We start from the raw sequence: 27409 nt of genomic DNA on the forward strand, positions 1-27409 counted from the left end.
TTGTAATATTTATTTTGGAAAACAAAATGTGTTTGTTTCAAACAGAGTTGAGTGAGAGAAATTAGCTCATCAATTTCGATGCAAGAGAAATGAAATTCGCGAAGTCTGGTTTCTAGACATCTTAATGCACCCTCCACTGGGACATTGGTGAATAATGATTTTACATCAAAAGAAACCATGAGTAAATTACGAGGAGAAATGTTTTTAACCTTTTTTACAAACTCTATTGAATTTTTTATGGTGTAAATGTTATTGTCTAATAGAGTGGAAAATCTAGAAACTAAATATTTAGCTAATGGATACGAGGCAGTACCTAAATTTGATACAATAGGGCGGAAAGGAATACCACTTTTATGAATTTTGGGAAGAACATATAATCTGGCACAATTCGCAACAGATGGGATAAGCGAATGTTTTAAGTTGCTTGAAATGATTTGCGAAGATTTGATCGCAGTTTTTATTTTGGATAAGTCCGAAGGTGAAGGATCTTTAGGGATCGGATTAGCTTAATTTAGCTAAGCTTAATTTTGTTGAATATATGCTTTTTTTTTCTTTTCAATATTCTTTAACACGAAAAAATATTTCAGTCCCCTCAGTTTTGTGTTAAATGACTTTCACTGTATATCTCTTGCACATAAATCCCTTTCTTACATAAAATATAACTGTAAGTATAGAATAACTAAATAAATTGTAAAGGAAGTTTAATTAGCAACTATGAAATCTTAAAAAAGTACATAGTATGAAATTTATAATGGCAAACATTAAAAATAGATGAAAGTAAATAAAATTTAAATTATAGAATATACTTTATAAAATTAATAATAAGTGGTTAAAATATATTTTTTAATTACTTAAAACATAGAAGTTATTTGGCAGAGATTGTTGGATATGAAATTACTACTTCAAATTTTCAGATTACTATTGTTCATATTTAAAGTCTCAACTTGCAGTCTTAATCCACATAACAACCATTGTAAAAATCACCCGTTATCATATTCCAAACATCAGCAGCATACATTTTTTTCAAAATCGTGCATAATATTAAATATTGGCTTTTGATAGTCAAGTTGATACAAATAAGATGAACTGTTTTTATGATTTTAGACTAAGTTTATTCTTACATTCACTTATTACAATATTTCATTTTTTATATGCTCGGCTATCCAAAATTTCAAGAGCTTTCCGGATATTTTTTTTGTCGAGTTTTTACTATACATACATTTCAGCATTTACATCGTCAAAATTGCATAGACATATACTTGAAGTGAATTTACTTTTACAGCTAAACACAGGAACTGGAAAACAAAAAGTACTTATTCGGAGATTGTATTTCTTTTTCGTTCATGAAAATCAAAGTTCATTACACAAACATGCATTCACACTGCACAAGCATGTATGGAAATTCTTAATACATTTAGTAAATAAATCAGAAAATATTTTAATGTATAACAAATGAATAGTAAGTAACTAAGCTTTTAGTTAGTAGTTAGCTTTTAGAACTAGTTAAACTTTTATAAAACAGAGCATAATAACACAGTTACAAAGATATTTAATGTTATAAAGTTAGGTAATTTAGTAAATTTCAGTTGTTCATCAAAGCAATGAATTATGAAGTTCCTTGTGTATCTTTATAAATGAACTTTATTGCTGTTTTAAGCAACTTGAACAGCAATAAACTGTTCAAGTTATTTTAATAATTTTGAAATATATACACTAAAAGAAACAATAAAATGTATTAATCTATTTGTCAAACTTGATTTTGGCACGAAAGTCTGCAGAATGCTTCGTAGTTTTTAAGCACATAGAGGCACTGCAATTCTTATTCCTTGATCTGAAGTTTTCTGCAATTTTTTTTTTTATTATTTAAATTGCTGTATTGGCACACATATAATTTTTGTATAGTGGCTTCAGATGTGGATAAGTTTTTCAAACACTTTCGTTTATTTTACTGGCGTCGCTGAATTTTGCGATGAAATGCAGCACATTTATTGCCGAGTATCACCTTCCAGACTTTTCATACTGTTAATGTATACATCAGCAGTGAATTATTCTCCTCTTTCCTCAAATACACTACGGCGTTAAACAATAACCATTCACTAAAGATTTTGCGTAAATTTCCACTCATAATAATTTAAATTGCGAAAATCTCACAATTAGCACCTAAACACACTATTCAGGAGCACAATTCTTTCGAAAGCGCACCGTAGTAGTCAAAAGTGGGGTAGGCGTCTTGCCAAACTAGTCGATATTTCCGTGACGTCAAAAATTTGAAAAGTGGGGTAGGGTTTGGAAATACGCGTCTCCTTCCCTATGAGTATTAAGATATAGGTACTTTCGCCTCAGACGAAAGAAAAAAAAGTTCTGGGACTTGTATATATTATTTTCCATTTTTACTGTACGATACTGTGTCAAATCTACGATAATGTGTAAAAGATATGCCAAAATTATTAGTTGCTATTATAGCTTATCCAACGAAAACTTCATCTGTGGCCGATATATGGCGTTGTAGTGACCCAGTTATTGCATGAGAAATAATTATTTTTTATTTCATATATTTGTTCATGTGTTTAATTATTTTATAAAATTAACTTTAATATTTTGTTAATATTCATATTTATATTTAAATTTCTTTATGCTGAATGGCAACTAGTTCTAGTTCTGATTCATGATTGCTAGGTTTTGGTTTCAAAACTTGCTCGTAGCGTCGCATTTCGATAGCTGGAAAATAAAATGCAATAACTTAGCTATTTGTTTATAATTCATGCTGTTACTAGTCATAAATTAATTTTAAACATTAGTAGCCAAGGCTACATCGTGGTGACCCTGATTAATTTTCGAAATGTCAACAAATGACTCTTCTGAAACTGCTATGAAAGATACGATACAGTCACCGGAGCTTCATAAGGTGAGTGTGAAAATACCTCCTTTTTGGATTGATAAACCGGAAATATGGTTTTTTCAAGTTGAAGCTCAGTTCAAACTTAGAAATATCGTTTCAGAAGAAACGAAATTTAATTATTTAGTTTCACAGCTTGAACCTAAGTTCGTCGAAAATATTTGGGACATTGTAACGAACGATAGTGCCACAAAATATTCGGATGCTAAAATTAGGTTATTACATTTATTCAAAGAAAGTGAAAATGTACGGATTAAACGTTTGATTACTGGTATCGAACTTGGAGACATGAAACCAAGCCAACGTTTGCAGAAGTTGAGATCAGTTGCTACTACAGATGTGTCTGAAAATCTAATCAAAACATTATGGCTGGAGAAGCTACCTGACTCCATAAAAATATATTATTAGTTAGTGATGAAGATGTAACCAAGTTAGCGTCTATGGCAGATAAAATTAGTGATATGAATCGGAAACCAGAAGTATTTAGTACTAATGCTCCTTCTGTTCCCGCAAATGATTTGTTGCAAAGAATTACCTTTCTTGAACAAAAAATTGATCAAGTAACCATTCGCTCAAGACGAAGGGACTCGGATTTACGTAATTCACGTTCACGATCTCGAAGCCAACCTCGTAAACGATATGACCCTACTGGCAAATTTTGTTTTTATCACTTTCGTTTTGGAGCAAAATTCATTCTAGAGAAATGCAAGCCTCCGTGTGCTTGGGTAAAAAACGATTTCAAAAACCAGGAAAACTCGAATCTGCAGTAGGTTCAGCGGCAAACGCTGCTGCAGAAAATATGAAGGATTGTCGCAAATTTCGTTTATTCGTTCGTGACCGAAGATCAAATTTGCACTTTCTTATTGATAGCGGAGCTGACGTAAGCATAATTCCTGCTACTTCACAGAATAAATGTAAAACTGAATATAAACTGTATGCAGCTAATGGCACAGATATTTCCACTTATGGCATAAAAACGCTAACTCTTGATTTGGGATTACGTCGTGATTTTCAGTTTCCATTCATAATTGCTGATGTCACAAAAGGTATTTTAGGAGCTGACTTTCTTCACAAATATAAATTGCTTGTCGATATAAATAAGAAAAAATTAATTGATGGCGTAACACAGCTTTGTGTCCAGTGTGATGTCGCTGCTATTTCCAGTGATTACTCAGTAACCACATTAAATAAATCCATAAAAATTTTCGATTTACTGTCGAAATATCCCAAAATTTCTAAACCTAACCTTTTTCCTACACAAATTAAACATGGTGTTACACATTTTATTTCGACTGTTGGTCAACCCGTTTATTCAAAGGCACGACAGCTCGATCCAAAACGCTTAGCTATAGCTAAAGAGGAATTTAAATTTATGCTTGACAATGGAATAATTCGTCCATCAAACTCCCAGTGGTCAAGCCCCTTGCACCTTGTTACGAAAAAGGATGGTTCATATCGTCCTTGCGGAGACTACCGACGATTGAATGCGCAGACGATACCTGATCGATACCCAATTCCTCGCATTGAAGATTTTCATCATATTTTAAGAGGTACAAATATTTTTTCTAAAATTGATTTATTCAAAGCTTATTTTCAAATTCCCATTGCAGAAGAAGACAAATGTAAAACGGCTATCATCACTCCTTTCGGTTTATACGAATTTAATGTAATGAGTTTCGGTTTAAAAAATGCTCCTGCAACGTTCCAAAGATTTATTCACGAAGTCTTTAGAGGATTAGAATTCGTTTTTCCCTATTTAGACGATATACTCATTGCATCCAGTACCCATGAAGAACACGAAAATCACCTTAAATTAGTTTTCGAAAGATTACATACATTTGGGTTAAGAATTAATGTTTCAAAATCTGTCTTTGCTGTTCCCCAAATCGAGTTTCTAGGCTACCTAATTACACCTAAGGGTTCCCGTCCTTTGCCAGAAAGAGTTCAAGCTATTACTAACTACAAACGACCAGAAACAATTCATGAACTTAGAACCTTTCTTGGAATACTTAACTTTTATCGTCGTTATATAAAGGATGCAGCGAAGAATCAAGCATTGTTACATGCGTATCTCAAGGGAGCTAAAAAGAGGGACAAACGTAAAATCGAATGGACTGAAGAAGCTGAAAAACAGTTTGAAACGTGCAAGAATGACCTGGTGAACACGGCACTGTTGTCTTTTCCCAATTCTGAATTACCTCTGGCGTTATTTACAGATGCTTCAGATACGGCGATTGGCTCAGTGTTGCAACAATATGAAAAAAAAAAGTGATACTCAGCAAAAATATAGCACCTATGATAGAGAACTATTAAGCATATATCTTTCAGTTAGACACTTTAAGCATTATCTAGAAGGAAGAGTATTTACAATTTATACAGATCACAAGCCCTTAATATTCGCCTTTCGTCAAAAACTTGACAAAGCAACACCTAGACATGCTCGCCAACTTCAATACATCTCCCAGGTTTCGACTGATATCAAATATTTAAAAGGTGAGAATAATATTGTGGCGGATACGTTATCTAGAGTTAATGAAATTTCATCGATAGATTATGATAAAATAGCTGATGAACAAACTCAAGATGAAGAACTGAAGAGTTTGCAAACCACTACTTCCTTGAATTTCAAGCAATGTTCTCTACCATCGGGGAAATATTTGTGGTGTGATACATCAACTAAACATGTTCGGCCGTATATTCCTCAGGCTTTCAGAAAACACGTCTTTCAAAGAATTCATGGTTTATCACATCCAGGAATAAAATCGACTATGAAATTAATGACATCAAAATTCATTTGGCCTAACATAAAAAAAGATGTACAGTTGTGGACAAGAACCTGCATTCATTGCCAAAAAGCTAAAATCAATCGGCACACCAAAACAAAATTAGGTGAGTTTGAAGTATCACCAGGAAGATTTTCTGTCATCCATATCGATCTCATAGGACCACTTCCACCATCTAAAGGGAATATTTATTGTCTTACTTGCATAGATAGATTTTCGAATTGGATGGAAGCAATTCCTTTAGAAAATATTTCTGCTGAGAACGTCGCAAGAACCTTTTATAGCAACTGGATTGCGCGTTTCGGAACGCCAAGTAAACTCATTAGTGATCGTGGATCCCAATTTAAAAGTGATACATTACGAGCTTTGTCCAAAATCTGTGGCATCAATTTACAACACACTACTGCCTACCACCCCTCGTGTAATGGCAATGTTGAGCGCCTTCATCGAACATTGAAAACAGCATTAAAAGCCCACAACAACATATCTTGGACGGACACGTTACCAACAGTACTTTTGGGTTTGTAAACTATTCAACAGCACTATTCAAGAAGATACCAATCATTCTATTGCGCAAGTAGTTTATGGCCAGAGTCTCAGACTTCTTGGCGAGTTTTTCAGCGAACCAAGTATCCAGACAGCATCGGAGACTTTTGCTAATAAACTCCAGAAACAGATGGAAGTTGTTGGACCGAGACTAATTCGTAAAAATTCATCTGAACAGATATTTGTCCATAAAGACTTAAAAACTTGTTCTCATGTGTTTCAGCGAATAGATCGGATAAAAAAAACCTTTGGAACCTCCTTATGAAGGACCATTTCCTGTTATTGATCGCAAGGACAAATATTTTACTATTAGCACAAAAGGAAAACATGTTAATGTATCCCTGGATCGCCTGAAACCAGCATATATTTTAGCTGAGGAAAATTCTCAGTTGATACAACCTGACTACAGTAATTTGCAGAGACCGGACTCAAATTCGGATGTGAATCAAAAACCTTCTCGCACAGGCAGAACTATACGTTTACCTGTTAGATTCAAGGACTGACTAAATTATTTTGATAGTGGTTAACACTGCAATACTAGTTACTACCTATTTCTCCATCTTCGTAACGTAACTTAGTTACTGGTGGGGGAGTAGTGTAGTGGCCCAGTTATTGCATGAGAAATAATTATTTTTTATTTCATATATTTGTTCATGTGTTTAATTATTTTATAAAATTAACTTTAATATTTTGTTAATATTCATATTTATATTTAAATTTCTTTATGCTGAATGGCAACTAGTTCTAGTTCTGATTCATGATTGCTAGGTTTTGGTTTCAAAACGTTGCTCGTAGCGTCGCATTTCGATAGCTGGAAAATAAAATGCAATAACTTAGCTATTTGTTTATAATTCATGCTGTTACTAGTCATAAATTAATTTTAAACATTAGTAGCCAAGGCTACAGCGTCACCCCTGATCAACTTCTTCGCAACTGAAGACTTTGCACTTTTATTACAAATGCATACGACTTTTCCAGTTTATGGAATTTAACGAACTTTTACAGGTCCTTAGGGGATTGATAAACATGTAGTGGTAAAGGCCCTCGGGTCGAACACTACTTAACGAATAATGATCTCTGATCTCCCCGTTGAATCACTATTATAAATGTTCGTTTTACTTTTCAAACTGTTGCCACCAAATGTTAGAGTCTTGCATTATATTTGAAGAAATTAAATAATGAAAAATTAGAGTAGCTCCTAAACACTATACCATCTGGGGGGCAAGATCTTTTTATTATAAATTAATTTTAATAGAAAAGTTATTTTAACATATGTGCGTTTAAGAAAAAAGAGCAGGGAAAATTTCCCAAAAACGCAAGCACATGAATTTTGGCAGCATAGTTTTGTCGAAAATTGAGCGATTTGGCAACGTTGAAACGTAAAGCTGATTCGCCGGTTGTGTTTGCGCCAATGAACAAATGTGTTATTTACCGTGTGCTTTTCTTTTTAAAAGTTCCGAGACTTCAATGGATATTGATGCGGGTGATGAAGAAGAACGCTTCAAAAGGCTTGCTGTGTATGTATTCACTTATATATATATTTTTTCAAATACACAAAATATTGGTAAAAGTTTACAATTGGGTGCCCCTTGTTTTTTGGCGATTCTTTTTTTGATGCCAAGATCGGCACCAGGAAGGTACAATTTCTTGATGGTCGCTACACAAAACAAAAATAAGAAGTCAAAGAATTGTACAGACTCTGTGTCCATGAACACATTGATCTGTTTTCACTTAAAAAAAAATCCTAGAATTGCACAAACTAGGCATTGCGCACTGCCTTAAATTTGCCCATGTACACATCAATCTATTTTCATTTAAATAAAATCAGGAAGCTAAAACAGAGTTAAAACTATCATGGTAACCAGAAGTAAGGTTTCATCGCCAAAATTTAAAAAAGTTGTCGTGAAGCGAAGGGGCACTCAGTTCTACGCTAGAGCGAAAATATTTATATTCGTGATCTGTTTGTATGTAGGAATTCAATATACAATTAAAGTAAAATGTTTGATATCCAAATGTAATCGAATATGTGTAGTTTCCTAAAAAAGTGCCAGAATATTTAAATGTGCGAAACTAAAAGTATAAAATGTTAGTTTCCTTGAATTATGCGTTTTCTTAGTCTTCATTTTACAATAAATCCAGATGTTAAGTATAAGTTCAAAAATAGGCTGACTATATTTTCGTCATGTCACATGTTATATTAAGTTGACCATTATTCTTCAGAACTGTATGTTTAGCTTAAAATGCTCGTTAAAAATGGGACAAAATGCCATAACGCACAAAATACCTTAGATGGAGCTCACACTGTAAATAAACTAGAAACTCTTAAATTTGTTATTAGTTTGCAAGTAGAAAAAGGGAATTTTTTAGTAAAATTTTTGGTGAATCTTCGGATTATGGTAACTTGGCGAAACTTTGGCGACCATCCCTGCTACAGCAACCTGCTAGTTTTTTTTTTTTGGATGCCATTTTGTTTTCACGAAGTAAAGCCATGTTTTATTTTATTTTTTTTTTTTACTCAAAATTTTTTCCAACAATCTGCTAGCCGAATTACGCTTATGCTAGAACTTTTATGGAACAAAAGTGCTTAATCATGACGAAGATTAGGTGCGAAATTGGGAGGAAGTGTAGAATCGCCCACTGCTTGCTGCATTTTTAAGAATTGCATATACACGATATCTATGTACACATCAACCTATTATAACTTAAAAAAAATCCCAGAATTGCACAAAAATGGCATTGTGCAGACTTTGGTATTGCGCACACAAAAATGACTTTATCCATGTACACATTGACCTATTTTCACTTAAAAAATAAAAATTAAAAAAAAAAAAAAAAAAATTACAAAAATCCAATTCTTCTTACTCTTGTAAAAAGCACCAAACAAATAAGTGGGCGATTCTGCACTTTAGCAGCGAAATTGTTTCTAAGTGCTTATTAGCTAAAATCCTGTTTGGAATTTTCCGGAAAATGTCACATGACATGTCTCATGATCTCTCATTTCTCTGAGACAAAATAATCTGTGATTCGAACTGTGTACTTCTCAGATTATTGCTAAAATCCTAGCTAGTAACCTTTATCACCTTACCAAAATGTCACCAAACTACCTGTTACCATGTTCCAAAGATTAACCAAATTTTTGAAATGATCTTTCTGAAAATTTCTAAAATCATGTATTTAACAGCTTTTGACACTATAACATATTTTCTGAAGCAGGGCAGAATTTGAAAGGTGAAACCTCTTGGAAAACACACAAAGATGTCTTGTAGAATATAATACAGTATTATCAATTAATTACATAACTGCTTTTCTCTTACTTGAAGCAGAACTTTACTAATCTTGTGAGATATTTAGTCCAAGACAATTTAATTATAATATTGGGTACTTTTCCATTTCGCCGGCGCAAATCTCGCCAAGCAGACTTTATTGGCAGCAACATACGGTATACACATAAAAAATTTAACCAATGTTAGTTTTAAGAATTTTTTATTTTGAAGGCATAAGCATTTTAGTATGGTTTAAAATTTTGTAAAAAACCAATAAATAAAGACAATAAATTTGTAAAAAGACATTAATTTAAGAATTTACTTTGCTTTCATCCTGATTCGCCGGTTCATATCACGTGACCCCAAGTGATCTTATCTCATGTAAACTACGCTACAAAAATATAATTCTCTCAGTAATTATCTACATTAATTTCAAGTTAAATCTTATGGAATACAAGTTCAAATGCAAGAATTATTTTAATTCGTACGAATAGCTTACTCAGAAATTATGTAAAACCGCAGTGCTTTACTTCGCTAGTGCATTCTCATTAGATTTGATGAATTTAACCCTTGATTTTCCTTTTCTATATCTTTGCGTTCAGGTGAGTGGTGTGATTGCATTGTAATTAATTACCGCGAATGGTCTTAGGGCAAAAAATTTAACTATCTTGTAAAAATTCTATGTAATTGTATGTCAGTATTGAAAGAAACAATCAATCTGATAAGAAATGGCTGCGACTGGTTTTGAAAATGAAGGGTAAAAGTTTGCCAGCGAAGATATTCCGTTTGGCATCAGTTGTACCATTATTGGCGACTTTATCGTTTGTGCCGGCAAAACGGAAAAGTACCTAATATTATTTTTCAAACTTAGGTATATTTATATTGTAATAGATGAGTAAGAATTAAGGATACAGTGGATATTTAGCTGAAATATGCTAATCAGCCTAAATGCTACTATTTATCCAGTAATGTTAAATATTTAGGAAGAGAAAAATTTCCACACTTTTTTTTAATAATTCAGGATCTTTATTGATTATTTATAATGGGGATATTTCCATTCTATTTTATTTCTTTCTTCCTGTTAAATAGTCTTAAAATTTGTTTTAATTAAAAATAAATAAAAGTTGTAGATTGATAGAAGCTTTCCGTAATGTGAAACAACCTTTCCATGAATACGTTTCTTCCCATAATGTTATGCAATTGCAACTTTAAAATATTAGATTATGTTAATTAAAATTTGGGTAAAATCCTATAAGAGCCCTTGCGACAAACTGGGAGAGTGCAGAATCACCCACTGCTCCGCACGTTTCTCAAAATTGCCAACTTGAAAATAGCAAGTAAAAAAATTGGGGTAGAGTAGACTTTAAGGTACCCCTTGTATTATGGTGAAGTTGTTGTTTGATTTATCACCAAGTTGTTGTTTCATTTATGGTAGCCTGAGTAGTTGAATGTTATGGAAACCCTATTGTGACATAATCAGGTGCATGATTCTGGGAAATTTTGAATCATGGGATGTTTTGTAAGCGTTTTTGTGGTGTGTGTTGGTTTGATTCTTTAGACAGTAGAATGGCCGAATGTAGTAAGATTAATTTGAAGTTTCTGTACAATTTGGAGCAAAAGGGGAAAAGAGCTTTAATTGACTGGTGTGTAAATGTAGGTTTACTTAGTAGCCATTATAAGTGTTTTGTATGTAGGAAGGATATGCGTCTAGTCGAACGTAAAAATCGTTTAGATGGATTTGAATGGGTTTGTAGGAAGAAAAGTTCAGATGGTCACTATGTGAAGTGTTCGATCAGAAAGAGTACCTGGTTTGAAAAAAGTCATTTGAGTATGATTGATATTTTGATTTTTACGTGGCTCGGGGTGTACGAAGCGAACTCGAAAATCATGGTAAGTGAATATTTGCTTTTGGTAGTGCTTAAATATATAACATGTTTTTTCTTTTCTATGTTATTTTATTTTTTGGTTTAAAATGTATTTTATTGAGATTTTGCATTTTTTCCCCCTATATTGTAGAATTTGGTGCTCCTTTGACTTTTTAAGTGTAAATATATCAATGTGTACATGGACAAAGTAAAGGGAGTGTGCAATGCAAGTTTGTGCAATTCTGGGATTTTTTTTAAGTGAAAATAGGTCGACGTGTACATGGATAAAGTTAAAAGAGTGCACAATGCTATTTTTGTGAAATTCGGGGATTTTTTTTTTTTAAGTGAAAATAGATCGACGTGTACATGGATAAAGTTCGTGAAATAATGAAGTATTTATGACCTAAAGGGTATCAAAATTTACAAAAAAAAAAAAAAAAAAAAAAAAAAAAAAGAAGCTTAATATTGATTTGTTTGCCTTATTAAACATTTCTCTCAATGCAAGTTGTTTAAGTTGCTCCGTTTGTTGCGCTAATACATTCTCTTTAATTCTGTAGACAGGCATAATCCTTTGCTTAGTTACATTGTTGAAGTCCTGTAACTGCTGTTTCAAGAATTCCGATTAATTTGTCAATCAAAATTTTCTCGTTGTCAGTAACTTCTCTGTCACTTTCTTCACTATCAGTAGCGTATTTTCTGGATCTAGAACTATACTACAGATTTCGCCATTCATTAATTGATTGATGATTGAGAAGGATTGTCATCACAATGAAAACTTCTTTTATATCATCCTCATTTATTACAGCTTGTCCACATTTCTTTACAAAATCCGTTAATTGGAAAATTTCGCCTTTGTTTTGCTATATCCGAAAACCTTTAAAATTAGTGGCTATCATCATCAAATTTAGCTATCCTTCACTGTACATATTTGGCTATGCATCATGAGCTTGGCGACTAACGACAAGTTGTTCTGTTAAATTTTATCTTGCTTCTATCACGCACTGAGACAATTATGCCTGAATTATATTAGTTTTGTTATTTATCATACTTATGTCTATTTCTTTCACGTGCTTAAGGCTTATTAGAGTTCTGAATAAATAAATTCCCACATATATTTCAGCCTTATTGAAGGCCGGCGCTAGATATCTTACCGCCTGATGCAGTCTCTGTGGGTCCTAAATTCTCCGAGTCTCTGCAGCCATACGAGCCCTGGTGCTGGTTCTGGGTTTATGTGAATAACAAATCAATTATTCTTAATTCAAATAGCCATAAATTTAATCTTTGAGTCTATGAGTATCATCAACAAAATCTATTTTTATCACATGGAAAGAAATGTTTGGTAAATGTTTCCTCGTAAACATTTTTTTAGCACATTTAACTTAAATCTGTAATCATCGCCAAGCGTAATGTCAACATATAAGGTTACCATACACCTTTATTATTCAATTACTAACAAGAAAAATTGGGTACTTTTCCGTTTCGCCGGCGCAAATCTCGCCAAGCAGACTTTATTGGCGACAACAGACAGTATACACATAAAAAATATTAAAAAAATCTTAGTTCTAAGAATTCATTTTTTGAAGGCATAAACATTTTAATATCACTTAAAACTTTATAAAAAGCCGATAAATAAAGACAATAAATTTGTAAAAAGACATTAATTTAAGAATTTACTATGCTTTCATGGTTCAAAATCCTAATTCGCCGGTTTATATCACGTGACCCCAAGCTATCTCATCTCACGTAAACTACTCTACAAAAATCTAATGCTCTCAGTAATTATCTACATTAATTTCAAGTTAAATCTTAATTTGGAACACAAGTTTAAATGCAAGAAATATTTCAATTCGTACGAATAGCTTACTTAGAAATTATGTAAAACTGCAGTGCTTTACTTCGCTAATGTATCCTTATTAGAATTGATGAATTTAACCCTTGACTTTACCTTTTCTATATTTTCGGCTTCGGGTAAGAGCTGTGATTGCATCCTAATTGACTTAACTACTGAAAATGGCCTTAGACATAAAACTGAACTATCTGATAAAAATTCTATGTAATTATATGCCAGTATTGAAAAAACCAATCAATCTGATAAGAAAAAGCTGCGACTTGTTTTGAAAATGAGGCGTAAAAGGTTACCAGCGAGAATATTCCTTTTGGCATCGATTGTACCATTATTGGCGACTTTATCGCTTGCGCCGGCAAAACGGAAAAGTACCAAAAATTGTTTAGGCATCGCTACATGAGTCATTACTGAAGTTGTCATGTTTTGATAAACATGCGGTGATGAAAGGAAAGTATAATAAATAATGATTCCCAAGGTTGGCGTCAGATCAATGATGTATCTATGTGGAATGTTTCAGTTTGAGATGTGTACCATAAAGCGGATACGCAGGAATGAAACCAAGTTACTGATCCTGATCGTACACATTTATGCTAAAAGGTTTGTTTCTTCAATAACAATGTATTTCATTTAGTGTCAAAGTGAAATTAAGAATTGGCACACTCCAGATGTTTTATTATGCTCGGAGGGGGGTGGAATCAAATGTGCATGCGTAAAACCTAGGAGAAAAATGTTGTTGGTGGTTTTGAGGTCCGGATTTTAGATCATTTCGGATAATGGACGTCTGGATTTCAGACTTTGTACTGAATTTCTTATTTATTTTGATTAATATAGCAATTGGATTATATGGATGATCTTTAACTTTGTTAGAGATTTCTTGCTGGTAACTTTATGCTTTCTTGACTACTGTTATTATAATGACTTTTGAAATTGCTTGTTTTCATGAATGTGTTTGATTGATTTAGAAATTCTGAATTTTCATCCACAGAGAACCCGTTGGCGCCGTTGCTGTTTTACTCGCCAAGTTCACCTATGGTTGATGGGCGTTGGTTATGAGATATTAAAACACATGGAAGTAAGCCGCGTAAACATGATATTTAAAGAATATAATCAAAGTAATTAAAGAATAAGTAACATAAATTCACGTTAGCAGAGAAAACAATATATTAAGCATACGAAAGTGAAAATTCAAAATTAACTGGTTAAACACGATGCACGAAAATAAATTTGTATTTAATTCAAGTTAGCACAGAAAACAATATGTAAAGCTTAATGGAAGTAGAAAAATCATGTAATATTGAGCTTTGTAATAATGACCCTTTTTCTTGGCAATTTCTTGGGAAAATTGAGATCTGTCTTTGAATATCTTTCAGTATTATAAAATTCCAAAATATTTATGTTTTTAACAGTGCAGTTTCTAAAGAAATTGTGAATTTACGATTAATATCTTCATTGCATAATTTTAAAGTACTTCCAAAACTACGATTGAAAATCCATTATGATCGCATAAATGAAATGAATAGATATTCTCATTTAAATAGAAACTTAATTGCAACTGATTACATAAAAGTTTTTTTAGTAATAAATTATATTCTGCTCTGACTTATTTTTTTAAATTTTATGTATATGTTCATGTATTGCACGAAAAAACCAACATATTAACTTTACATTTGGCATATCGATTTTTATTAAGACTTGCTTTTTTGCATGTAACCAGGGTTCATAGCGGTCCTTATAAGTGCTTATAAGTCCTTATATTTGAAAATAAAATATAAAGGCCCTTATAGGTGCTTACTTTTTCTTTAAAGCCCTTATTTTTTTGTTTTTAGTGCTTATTTTTTGCTTTTAGTGCTTTTTTTTTAATGAACGCGCTATTTTCCCCCTACCAAAGCCGAAACTAAATAAACAACTTTTCTTAATATTGAATGTCAGGTGGTGAATCATACTCCCGGAAATAGCTTTTCCCCCTTTCTCTGCATTAACATAACCTTTGGTGCGCACAAAGAGTACAGACAGGTGCCCGTCGTTATATTGGTCAAAGAATTGCGAAAGCAGTAGAAAATTTCGGTACATTCGGCATTCTTTTCCTCTCACCCAAATACTATACACGTTTAAATTTCTATCCAGATCTTAATAATTTGCATTCTCGTTCCGCTTGGTCAGTTCATATTTGTGTTTATTATGATCATTATGCTTATATTATGAGTATATGTATGAATGTTTATAATAACAGTTGCAGTAACTGCTGAAGTATAGTAAACTTCCAAAAATGGTTGTATTTTAACACAGCGTTTTAGGAATAATACTCGGAATGGCTTAAATAAAGGGAAAGTAATCGAATAGTCAAAATAATTTAATTTTTTTTGGCCAATACATTATATAGTGCGAAGATTGGGAGGTTCTCCCCTTTCTCCGCAAAATCTCAAATATTGAAACTGTTACAAGTTCGCTGCAAAACAAGCAACGGACTTTTTTTTTTTTTTTGTCACTTTCCAATCTGGATTGAATAGGACTAAAAGTTCTGTGGTCTACCAACCCAAGCGAAGAATGATTCTATTGCGGAAATTTAACGCCGTCTGTTGAAAATTAGAATGAAAAACACCCCAGTTACTCATATTTAGTTCTTTATTCTCCCAATTTCAGCAGTTGTTGATTCCGATTGCGTAATATCACGTAGGGAAGAATTATGGCACATGTATTGTGCAATAACGTTTGCGATATTTCGCAGAGATAATTAATTAATTAATTTTGATGTTCTGTTTGAGATTTGTTTATGAACACTTAAAAGAGTTTTACTGTGCTTGCTAAGCAGAATATTTTTCAGTTCCATTGGTTTATTTTTATATGATTCACATATCAAAATGTCAAAAGCATTTATTTAGCGGAAAAATCTAAAAAGTGGCTACAGTCAACCCCCTCTCCCTCCGCTCCTCTTTTTCAAGTTACGCTCAACTGTCCGAATATTCGCCAGTTTCCAAGTATGCGGCTTAGTTAAGCTTTTACTGTTAAAGGATGACTGCATGAAGCAAATTTCTGTCTTCTGATTTCAGAAATGTTCCTCTTTTTTACTTAAATTACTTTGCTTGCAATATCTGTTAAGAGAAAACTGATATACAATGAAAATTTAGAAAATATTCAGAATTTAGATTTAAATTATTTAAATATTAATATGAGTGGAAAAATAAATTGTATTTATTATTAGGTTCCAAGCAAATACAATAAATATGCCTTATTATTATTTATTTTCTCTATTTTGAACTGAAATTTCATCATTAAATCTTGTAATATAGTTTAGTTCTGCATAGTTTTTTTTTTTTTTTTTTTCTCTCATTGTAAACTAGTTCTGTAAATTGAACTGTTATTTAAAATTTAAAGGGAAAAAAAAAGTAATTATTTTCCATGGTTGAGGTAATGCTTATTCTCTCTTAATAAATACTGCATTTCTCATATTTTAAATTACAAGTCTAATTAAGGTTATGCAGTTGTGTATAATGTCATTAGACAGGTGCTTATTTTTTTTCTTAAAATGTGCTTGAAAAGTGCTTATTTTTTTAACTAAAATGTGGCTATGAACCCTGTGTAACTCATAACGAGAACCAAGGAATATATCATTTTTTGTGCACTGCTTTGCAACTGATATACAGCTCATCAGCAGCTAAACAGTAAAGTGACTGAACTCTGGTAGTTTAGTTAGCCAAGCTAATGGGCAAGTTGTATGATTGTTTTCATGGTATTCCCAATATGTAACGTGGATTCAAACCAGTGTCCTTCAGAAAGACCTCCTTGAAGGCATCTTTTCTTTTAGGCAGATATCTCTCCCATGCTTTTCCATAATTTAAACAAACCCAAATGATGTATGCTGCTAAAAATTTTATTTAATAACATTACAAAAGTCCATATTTAATAACATTACAAAAATTGCAAATATGGTCTAAGTTAGATCATTTTTAAATGCATATATTTATTTTAATTACACTAATTGTATATATTTATTATATGAATATTTTAAATGTCCATTTTATCATTAATTATTATTAATATATTTATGGACAACATTTCTTTTTTGATTGTTCTGTCCAATGTATCCTTGATTTTAATTTCACATTTAAATTTTCACACCATAATTTTATAAGTCTTCTGAAATTTAGTCACAATTTCACTCAATTTAACCGCGTAGTTCACAAATGCAGCATAAAAACTATGTTAATATCAGTCACCAAGGATGTATGGATTAGGTTTTTCATGCATAACCATGAGTTTTTGAGTATCCATAAAACTATTCTGTCATTTTAGAGAATCAATAATACTTTTTATTTCAGTTTAATCATCTCTTTGTGTGTCACACCTGAAATCTTCTCAAATGTTATTGTTTTGTTTATTTCATGCTTATGACTGCATAAGAAGACTTAAGTGAAACAAATGTGTCACAAGCAGTGACACTGAGATGTTATTTCACATATAACTGAGAAGTACAGCACTAATTAGCACTGTAATTGTTAAAGAAAGTATCCTGGCTTGTAAAAAGCTTCGTTGCATGTAATGTGAACTTAATAACTTTATCATTTTAAAATTAAGAAGGGTTTGTGTGTACTTAATTCAATATACAAAGCATGTGAGAGCTAGCTGAAAAAGGCATGCTTTTGTGAATATTTTCTAGGGTAAATAGGCTCATGGAAAACCACGAAAATGTCACAAAATTCACAAAACACATACGAAAAAAATAACCTGCACAACCAGCTCGTTTTTCAGGATTTGAGCCGAGATTGAACTACCACTATTCAGCCTTCTTAACCACTCGTAGGACTAAATATGTAATATGTAATATCATGTAATCAAAAGTTAACTATGTGTTGTGTAACAGGATTGCTTTCTCAAGTATCGAGGTAGGAAATACTTAATCTATTCTTTTTTTTAAGTGTTTGGTCATGGTATTATTCATTACATGTACTTTCCATAATTCATATAGAATATTAATATTTCTACTACAAGTGTCTTTTTTAAATTTTTAAGTGTTTTGCTTGTTGATATTCTCAAAATTGTATCTGATAATTAGTATAATAGGTATAAATACAGTAGACATATATAATCGATCAGGAGTGGCTAAACTTTATGTCAGTGAGAACCACAACTGCATATTTACATCATAGGTGAAGTAGGTTTCAGACAGCAAGAAATGTCGATTCCAAACAATCATTCAGTGACAGTCTTAGTTCAATAAGAGCCATGTGCCTGTAATAAATTAATGAATGCATGACTTTTAATACATCCATTTTACATAAACAGTTTTTCAATGTTATTTTTATCAATTTACTTGTAAACAGTTTAAAGCATTTTATGTTGAAACAACTGCCTGTCTTTCATAGTATATTTGACAGTGCCAATAATTTTCAGTATTGAAATTCTATTCAGTAGCATTGTTAATAAAACTTTTGAAGAGTCATTTGCACTTGGATTCATTACACAAGTAGTGGTTTGCTAATTTTGATGACTTTGAGTATCCATAAAACTATTCTGTCATTTTAGAGAATCAATAATACTTTTTATTTCAGTTTAATCATCTCTTTGTGTGTCACACCTGAAATCTTCTCAAATGTTATTGTTGGAAAAGCATTAACAATATATTATCTGGTTAAAGTTTTAAGCCATAAATATTGTTTTTCTCATAATTTTAGATGACCATACCAATAATAAAAACATTACTTAATTAATTATTTAAAATGCATATTTTGGCAGGTGATGAAGTCAAAATATTTTATCGGTTGGAAACCTCATGATTCTGTGTGCTTAACGCTACGTTAACAGCCATGTTACCAATTATCATTAACCCCTCTCCCGCCATATTTTCTTCCACAAACTAGCATCTGTCACCGAAAACTTCCTTTATTATATGAAAATATTTCTATCTATTTGTTAAAAGTTCATAAATAATAACGTGAAAATACAAAAAAAAAATAATAATAAATAAGTGAAGAATAATTTAAATTGGCAAATGCGAACAATGACGGTGATAATTCAACAAAATGAACGTTAGAGGAATGGTTGCAACCTTCTTACAAGCGAATAGGTTGAATCTGCCGGATTACCAGGTTTGAACTATTATCGCCAAAGTTGGCGATGTTTACATTTGCCGGGTTCTTTGCGGAAGTGTTCCGAAATTCTAATTAGATGTAAACAAATTTCATTTAATAATAATTAAATGCCGTGTAAAGCTTCAAACTTATTTTTTTTTTAACTAATACTTAAAAGATCTAACATTGTGGTTCTCAACCTATTTTGCCCTATTCCACCCCTTTCACCATTGCTAGAAGATCATTCCCATCATGCCCTTCCTTTTCAGTACTTGAAAAATGCATATATATATTTATTTAGATTGCTTTTGAACTTACTTTATAAATTAAACCAAAAAAAGTACAGAAAATGTTGGTATATACCAGGATTCGAATAAAAATAGTTTTTTATATTTATAAACCACAGCTGCCAACTCTGCTTTTTCTTCTGGTCTCCTGGTAGATCACCAAATCTCGATAAACTTGTCTCAGTTGCAACAAACAGGGCGAAAAGAATGACCGGGGTAAGAAACGTTTTTGTTATTATTTTGAAAGGAAAAATCAGTGACAAGATCTTACTTACCATTGTATCATTCATCAAGAAGCGCTTTGTGCTCGACATTTCCAGAAGAAATTTGCAAAGTTATGGAATTCATAATTATATTATTGTTAACCTCATTATTACTACAGCTTTTAATCATCGCCAGTTTAAAGAATTTTTAGTTGAAATGGAGAGCGAGTACTCAGATCTTCTGCTGAATAATAAAGTGCGTTGGTTATCAAGAGGAAATGTTTTGAAATGTTTTGCATCCTTATTAACAGAAGTTAAAGCATTACTCCTTGAAATGAGTGTTTATAATCCAGAACTAATGAATGATCAGTAGATCCAAAAATTTTATTTTATGGTAGACGTTACATCTCATCTAAATCAGCTTAATCAAAAAACTATAGGGAAGAGGTGTGTGTGTGTGATTATGGCAAAGCCTCGAGGGCTATCTGCCTAAGAGGAGGGATGCCTTCGTGGAGGACTTTCTAAGGGAAACTGGCTCATTTTTAACACGTTACACATGGGGAAAACCACGAAAACGCCCATGCAGCCAGCCCGTTCGCGGGATTCGAACCTCCTATAGGGAAGAGGAAACACAATTTTTCTGATGTTGGAAGAAGTTATTTCATTTGAAAGCAAATTATCTCTTTCTGCTCAAGATTTTTGAAACAGAAACTTTGGTTCACTTTCCAAGCCTGTTGAAACATTCTCAAGAAAATAGATCTAATATTGACATTTGCCATTTCAAAACAAGTTTTATGACAGAAGTTTTTCTCAGCAGGTTTCAGGAATTCTGAATCAGCAAAGCAACATTAGCCTTTGTTAAAAAACCTCTTAATACTAGTGCAACGGAATTGCATTTCTCTGTTTAATATTCACATTGGCAACTCTGAAATCAATTGCTGAATTTAAAAAAAAAAAAAAAAATTATGAAACTTGAAATTTGAACATTTTAAGTGCTGATGTAGAAACATTGGAGAAAAATAAATGTGTGCTTAGTTCACAGCACAAGTAATCTGGAGAAGGAAAACATGTGGAATAATATTATTCCCGACTCATGTAATCAGCTTAAAAAACTAACGTTTGATGTTTTTCTTATTCGAGTCTACATATTCATACGATCAATAATTTTCAAGCATGAACTTTTTGTCAAGAGTAAATAGAGAAGTCATCTTATTCATGAAAACTTGTAATAAGGCTTAAAATGAAAAACAACATACAAAATGCAAACTTTTCAAGAAGATGCAAGGCCATTGTTTACATTAGTGTTTTGTTAGTCATTATTGCGATTCAAGTTTTTCAATATATTGCAATTCTCTTTTATCAATAAAATAGTATCGTTATTAAGTATAATATCAAGTTTTATTCGACATATATATATAGTTTAACTAAGACTTAAAAACTGAAATATTGAGTTAATTTTAGGGAGTGTTGTGGAGCGAAAAAAGATGTAGTGTTGAGAAAGGTATAAGATGGTTTGGACATATGCAGAGAATGAATGGAAGAAGATACTTGAAAAGAGAATACAAGTATTAATAAATACAGTGCTGAACTGTTGATAATTGACTCTGTTGACTAATGAGTTTGCCTTCACTGGCCAAAGGGATATAAAACTGAACTGAGAGCAAATTGTGTGCCATCTCAAACCTTTTCTGCTGCATGTACTATGCCCTAAAAGGCTGAATTGTTATTATGCCCAACAGTGTTATGTTGTTATATGCAAAGATTTTAAACAATTATTTTTTTGTAACTGTTTCTGAAATTATTAACTTAGTGTTTTATGTTCAGTTTCAGCAGTTTTCTTAGTGTTGATTAAAGAGTTACTGTTTATTACATTTGCTATTCCTTATTACTGCACTAAAGGCTATGATTCTGTATACATTAATTAGCAGCATGTTTAAATTCTTAGTTAAAGGTCTTCAATTTAGTTTCATAATTATTTATTGTATACCTTCTTCATATTCATCTTAAATTTCAGAAGAAATTTACTTCCCAGTTTAGTCCTTTGAAGCAACTTATATGTAAATATTGTATAGCATATTCTGTTATGTACTGACTATTGAAATGCATTTTTATTTCTTTTTTGCAGGACATTTTGCAGTTTGAAGTCTCTATGTACTACTGAGGTAAAAAAATTCTTTTATATCTAATCTGAAAATGAAATATTTTTTCATAGGCAATAAATTCAGTTCTTGACAACTGCATTCTAAATTAGAATTTTAAGCACATGTGAGAAAACAGGAAAGTGCTTTCCAGTATTTAATTTTAAAAAAAGTTGAATTTTTATTTTCAGAAATCATCTTAAATTTATTTAATAAAGATCATGGCAAATGATTCCAAAATTTTTGGTGCATGTTTTACTTGTCCCCAGAACTTTCTGAGTTGTCCTGCTGTGGATAATTTCTACATAACCACTGAATTTCTGTGATTCTGATTAATTCAGGCTCCTAAGAACTTGATGTTTGTGTCATTATTTGATTTTTAGGAAAGTGATTATTCTAAACCTCATGTTTATAAAAAAATTTACTGTAGTTTGAAAATATGAGGCTTGGATGATAATATCAGCGACTCTTTTAAATATAAGCTACAACTTGCTTAAAAGTATCTTATGCAGTTAATGCCACTAGATACCTTTCAACATAAAAAACATCTTCAGAATTATTTTTATTTCTTGCATTTGCTGCAAACATGAAAGAAAAGAAAAATCTTATAATTAAATTTTGTTGCTGTTAAACATTTCTGTAGTAGAAGATAAGCATGTTTAATTTATAATACTTTTTATGTATTGTTTGACATATTTAGAAGTATTAAATATGTATATGATGCACAATTTTGAAATCTACAAAATAAATTTTGTTGTATATAAAATTTAATTATAAATATTGAAGTAAAATAACAGACAATAACATTGCAAAATTAAAAATTTACTCTTACAAACACTTCAAAAAAGTGAGAATAAAATGCATTAAAAATTTAAGCAATATTTTTTATAATTTAAAAAAGTATCTCTTCATATAGTATTAATAAATACAGTACAAAGTTCGAAATCCGCACTAGCCGATTCCGGATTTGGGATATTTCCAAATCCTGTGGGGGGCTGTAAAGTAATGTTGCTTTCTTACATTAAATTCAAACAAATAAATTTGTAACAAGTTTTTATTTTTAAGCAATAATATAATCACCCTCGTTATCAGCAACCTTTTGCCATCTAGTATGCAGATTTCAATCCCAGATCAATAAAAATCAATTGGTTTTTGAGTAAAATATCTCAAGATGGCATTTTGGACATCATCAAAATTTTGAAATTTTTTGTTACTAAGAAAATGTTGTAGGGATTGGAATAAATGGAAATCCGAGGGTGCGATATCGGGCGAATATGGTGGGTGAGGCAGTACCTCCCACCCCAATTCATTATGTTTTTCCAGTGTTCGTCTTGCACAGTCGTGTTGCAGAATGACGCCTTTTCCGTTGACAATCGCCGGATATTTTCCAATTAAAGATTGGTTCACTAGATCCAATTGTTCAGAATAAAGGTCTACATTAACAGTTTTTCCAGATTTCAGCAATTCAAAATGAACAATTCCACGAATACTCCACCAAATACCCAGAAGTGCCTTTTCGGGATGTAAACCCTTTGTAACCCCTATTAAAACTGCCTTTTGAGTTTTGGATTATCATATAGGACTTATTTTTCTGTCTCCACTAATCAAGCGATCAAAAAATGGTTCTGTATGGTGCCGTTGAAGCAATACATTGCGTGTGATGGATAGGTTGGCCTTGTTCTCTTCGGACAGATTATGGGGGACTCAAACACCTGCTTTGCTTATTTTTCCATTCTGCTTTAAATGTTTTTGGTCGACCAAGGTTGGTCAAGAGTGTTTGACAGTTCCTCGATTTTTTGACATTGATTTGCGTCCACTTCTGCCCTTAGCATGTTGTTGTCTATCGTTGTTGTCGACATGCGTAGAAACGACATTACTTTTTGGTCCCCCTAATAATAGATCATCAATTTAAATCTGGTAAGATGGCATGCAGAAATTATACAATTAAAATTATGAAATTGTAATTTATGAAATAAAGAACAATTATGATCTAAAGGGTATCAAAATTTACAAAAGAAAGCTTAATATTTGTTTACTTTATTAAACATTTCGTTCAATGCAAGTTGTTTAAGATGCTCCCACAAAAAATTCAAAAAGTTCCTTTTTCTTTTTTCTTGTGTCATATACAGTGGACTTTCCAATGCCATACTCCTCACATAATTTTAAGACGAATATGCCTGTATGCATTTTTTGCAGCAATTCCACATTTTGTTTAATGGACTTCTAAACATGGTTTCGCTTTGTAGATCCCTTTTGTAACTCCAGAATTGGAAACTCTTTTCGACATAATCGAAAGTTCAAGCTTAGTTTTTATAAAATTTCTGTAATAATAACAGTCTGCGAAAATTAATAAACTGGGTCAAATTAGAAGGTCAGGGAGCAGCGCAGTCTGCTACATTAATTTAAAATGCCTTAGAATCAGTAATGATAATTTTAGCCTAACTTAATAGCGTGTGTTATACGTTATTGTCTATGTATCACAAGATTGGCAACGAAACCCAAGTGGTTTCGCTAAATTTTGTCTTGCTCCTATAGCGTTCTGAATTAAGCCTGAATTGTAATAGTTTAGTTTTTTACTATACCTACGTTTATTTCTTGCACATGCTTCAAACTAATATGAGTCCTGAATAAATAAACTCCCACATATATACTTAAGGCTTTATCTAGGGCTGGCGCTTGAAACCGCCTGGTATCGCCTCTACAGGTCCTAAATTCTGCTGCAAAGCGCTTTTGTAAGTTCTAAATTTTAACCATGCCTAAACTTTGGATCCCAGTGCTTTCCCTAAATCATAAATACTTCTCATCCCTTAATTTTGACACTCGGTGCTTTCCCAAATTCCAAAAATTTCAACTTCCCTAAATTCTGCCGTCCAATACACACATATCTATAGTGCAGGACGGGTTTAAAAATTTTGCTTTTAATTTTTAGCCTATTATTATGTTTTTTTTTATATGTATGTATATAGGCATAAATAAATGCAACAAAATAAAGAACAAGGTTATAAGGTATTTCTCCCGCCTTCCTAGCATCCCTTCGTGGTATAGTGGTTCTGCATGCTGAGCCGGTATTGTCAGAGGTCCGTGGTTCGATTCCCAGCAAAGGCGTTGTTAATTTTTCATCTTGCCTGCTTCCAGAAAAAAATACCTAATGTCTCTAAAGTGGCGCCCGAACTAAAAGGGTGTTTCATGAGGATTCTCTGCGCCCAGGATTTGGCGATTGGGTCCCCTAAAAACCTCAGTCGCCCTTTCAAAAGGGGAGTATGTAAGGTATTTCTCGTGCCTTCCTAGCATCCCTTCATGGTGTAGTGGTTCTGCACGCTGAGCCGGTATTGTCAGAGGTCCGTGGTTCGATTCCCGGCGAAGGCTCTGTTAATTTTCATTTTGCCTGATTCCGGAAAAAAATACCTAATGTCTCTACCAGGTATAAAATATCAAAGAAAAAAATCTTAAATATACAATGTTCATTAATGTATGTATATGTATATAATATCAATATAAATGTTAGGTTCTGAAGCAATTAGAAAATTTTTAATTACGCATACACACACATATATATATACATTTTATAAGCATATATAAAATAAAGCGATTTTTAAATTACTTATATGGTTTGTTGTGGTTTATTTAAATATAGCAAAGCACTTGACGGCTATCTGCCTAAGGGTAAGGATGCCTCTGTAGAGGACTTTCTAAGCAAAACTGGATCGTATATGCGTTATACATGGGGAAAACCACGTAAACGCCCATACAACATGAAAATGGATTGTCTGGTCCGCACTTCTTAAGCAGAAGTATCACCAGAGCCAATAGGCTAAGGAAATTTTCAATTTTGGAGCAAGAGCTCAAAGATCAAATAATGCCAATTAGAATTTTTGAAAGACCTAGTTAGAATTTTGAGGTCTTCTGACTAGGAGATGTGTTGGCCTCGCCAACGTCTTTATTGAAAAAATACATTACATAGCATGTTTTTATATTTACAAAACAAATTATTTTTTGAACATAAATTGAGTTATACAATGCAACATAGAATGATAGGAAGAACAAAGTAAAGAATCAATATTAAGTATTACAATAATTAAATGATTAATAACATGGCAAATAAAAGTACAAAGATATTACATGATACGATTGAATTTACAAGTACAGATCTAATTCATTGTGATATGAGTATTCCAATATAAGTACAATAATATTATATAATACAATCAATTTATAAGTACAGATCTGATTCATTATGGTATATGTATTCCATAAAACTTGATAACAAAGATCGTCCCTTGTCGTTCTTAATTAGTTGTTTTAGAGTTTCTAAAGTTATATTTTGTTTGAAAATTTCTCTACGTTTTGTTGATACACTGGAACAGTCTATAATCATATGAAGTGCATCTGCGGATTCACTACCACATTGACACTTGCATGTAGATTCCTTTAGTTTGAATCTGTTAATATAAATCGGAAAGGCTCCGTGATTAGTGATAACTTGATTTAAAAAAAATCACTGAAATGCCGTTTCTCCGAAACATTCGGTAGAAGTGTGAACGTTTGTCGTCCTGATGCTATTACTCATAGGGATCTTGCAGTCTAGGTACGTGTTCGAGTAAATCCCTTGTTTGGCTAGCTCGTCGGCTTTTTCATTGCCGGCAGTGCCTTGGTGTCCTCTTATCCAATGAAGCTTTGCTTTTGTAAAAGCCAGTAATTTCTTTATGGCGATAATGTTCTGATTATAGATATTGTATTTATGGATAGACTTTAAAACAGCCTGGCTATCCGAATATATATGCGCAGGACTGGGGTGTGATTTTAACCATAGTAATGCCGACTTTAATGCTAAAGTTTCAGCTTGATATACTGTACTAGTCTTATCCAGTTTAAACATAAATTGATCGTGACAAACTCCATTCATGAAGGAACAGAAGCCAGCTCCAGTGCCGTCTTCACTTTTTGAACCGTCCGTATAAATTTCTAAACCTTTATTGATTGGAGGCTTGTTGTCCCATCCGAAGACTTGAATATGAGCTGGATGAGAATGCCATTTAGGTACTGGGAATTCAATCTGATCCCGTGAAAGTTCTAAGTCCTCATATTTAAAGTCAGTCCATCCTCGTTTGGTACGTTGGATGATGCTTTCCATGTCCAATTTAAGATCAAGCGGCATAATTCCAGCAATCACTTGAAGAGCTGCAGTAGGGGCAGTCTTATAGCTTTTGGTCATTGCAAGAAGTGCTATGCGTTGTATAGAGTTTGTTTTGTTTCGCATTTTTACCGTAGGTGGGTACCACCAGGCAGGACATGTGTATACTATGGTACGCTCTATTGCACGTTTATAAAGTTCTTTCAGAACTGGTTTGGGCATCCCAAGTAATCTAAGAAGATTGTTCATTATTTTACAAACTTTAGATTTAATATAATCTAGATGAGGTAGCCAGGTAAGGCATTCATCTATGACTATTCCAAGATATTGAATGGATTTTTGTTGCTTAATGGTATGATCGTTCATCTTTATTGTCGGTGCTGAAT

General features: G+C 32.4%; 1 protein-coding gene and 2 long non-coding RNA genes across 11 annotated transcripts in view; 1 reads left to right on the forward strand and 2 right to left on the reverse strand.

Annotated features, from left to right (window-relative positions):
• The first annotated feature begins 7588 nt into the window (after window positions 1-7588).
• The window catches only part of LOC146997265 (cullin-5-like), a 201600-nt gene continuing 181779 nt past the window's right edge, over window positions 7589-27409 (forward strand). For 2 of the 8 annotated variants that reach the window (XM_085816280.1, XM_085816282.1), the window contains exons 1-3: window positions 7604-7742; window positions 14185-14271; window positions 21880-21916. Coding sequence is in view for 5 of the 8 variants with exons in the window: in XM_085816273.1 (XP_085672399.1) it covers window positions 7645-7742; window positions 21880-21916 (135 nt within the window). In the remaining 3 variants the exon portion in view is untranslated. Of the gene's footprint in view, window positions 7743-14184; window positions 14272-21879; window positions 21917-27409 lie in introns of all 8 variants that reach the window. The other 6 variants (XM_085816272.1, XM_085816271.1, XM_085816273.1 and 3 more) reach the window with 5 other exon arrangements.
• LOC146997266 (uncharacterized) overlaps window positions 18280-27409 on the reverse strand; it is a 261762-nt gene continuing 252632 nt past the window's right edge. For both annotated transcript variants that reach the window (XR_015040971.1, XR_015040970.1), the window contains exon 3: window positions 18280-18425. This is a non-coding gene — a long non-coding RNA (uncharacterized LOC146997266). The remainder of the gene's footprint in view (window positions 18426-27409) is intronic.
• Window positions 22296-27409, reverse strand: part of LOC146997267 (uncharacterized) — a 247059-nt gene continuing 241945 nt past the window's right edge. The window contains exon 2 of the long non-coding RNA XR_015040981.1: window positions 22296-23781. This is a non-coding gene — a long non-coding RNA (uncharacterized LOC146997267). The remainder of the gene's footprint in view (window positions 23782-27409) is intronic.

The sequence above is a fragment of the Stegodyphus dumicola genome, chromosome 5 (assembly GCF_044657685.1).
Source record: "Stegodyphus dumicola isolate Sdum_Otavi_A_Nest chromosome 5, ASM4465768v1".
NCBI lineage: Eukaryota > Metazoa > Arthropoda > Arachnida > Araneae > Eresidae > Stegodyphus > Stegodyphus dumicola.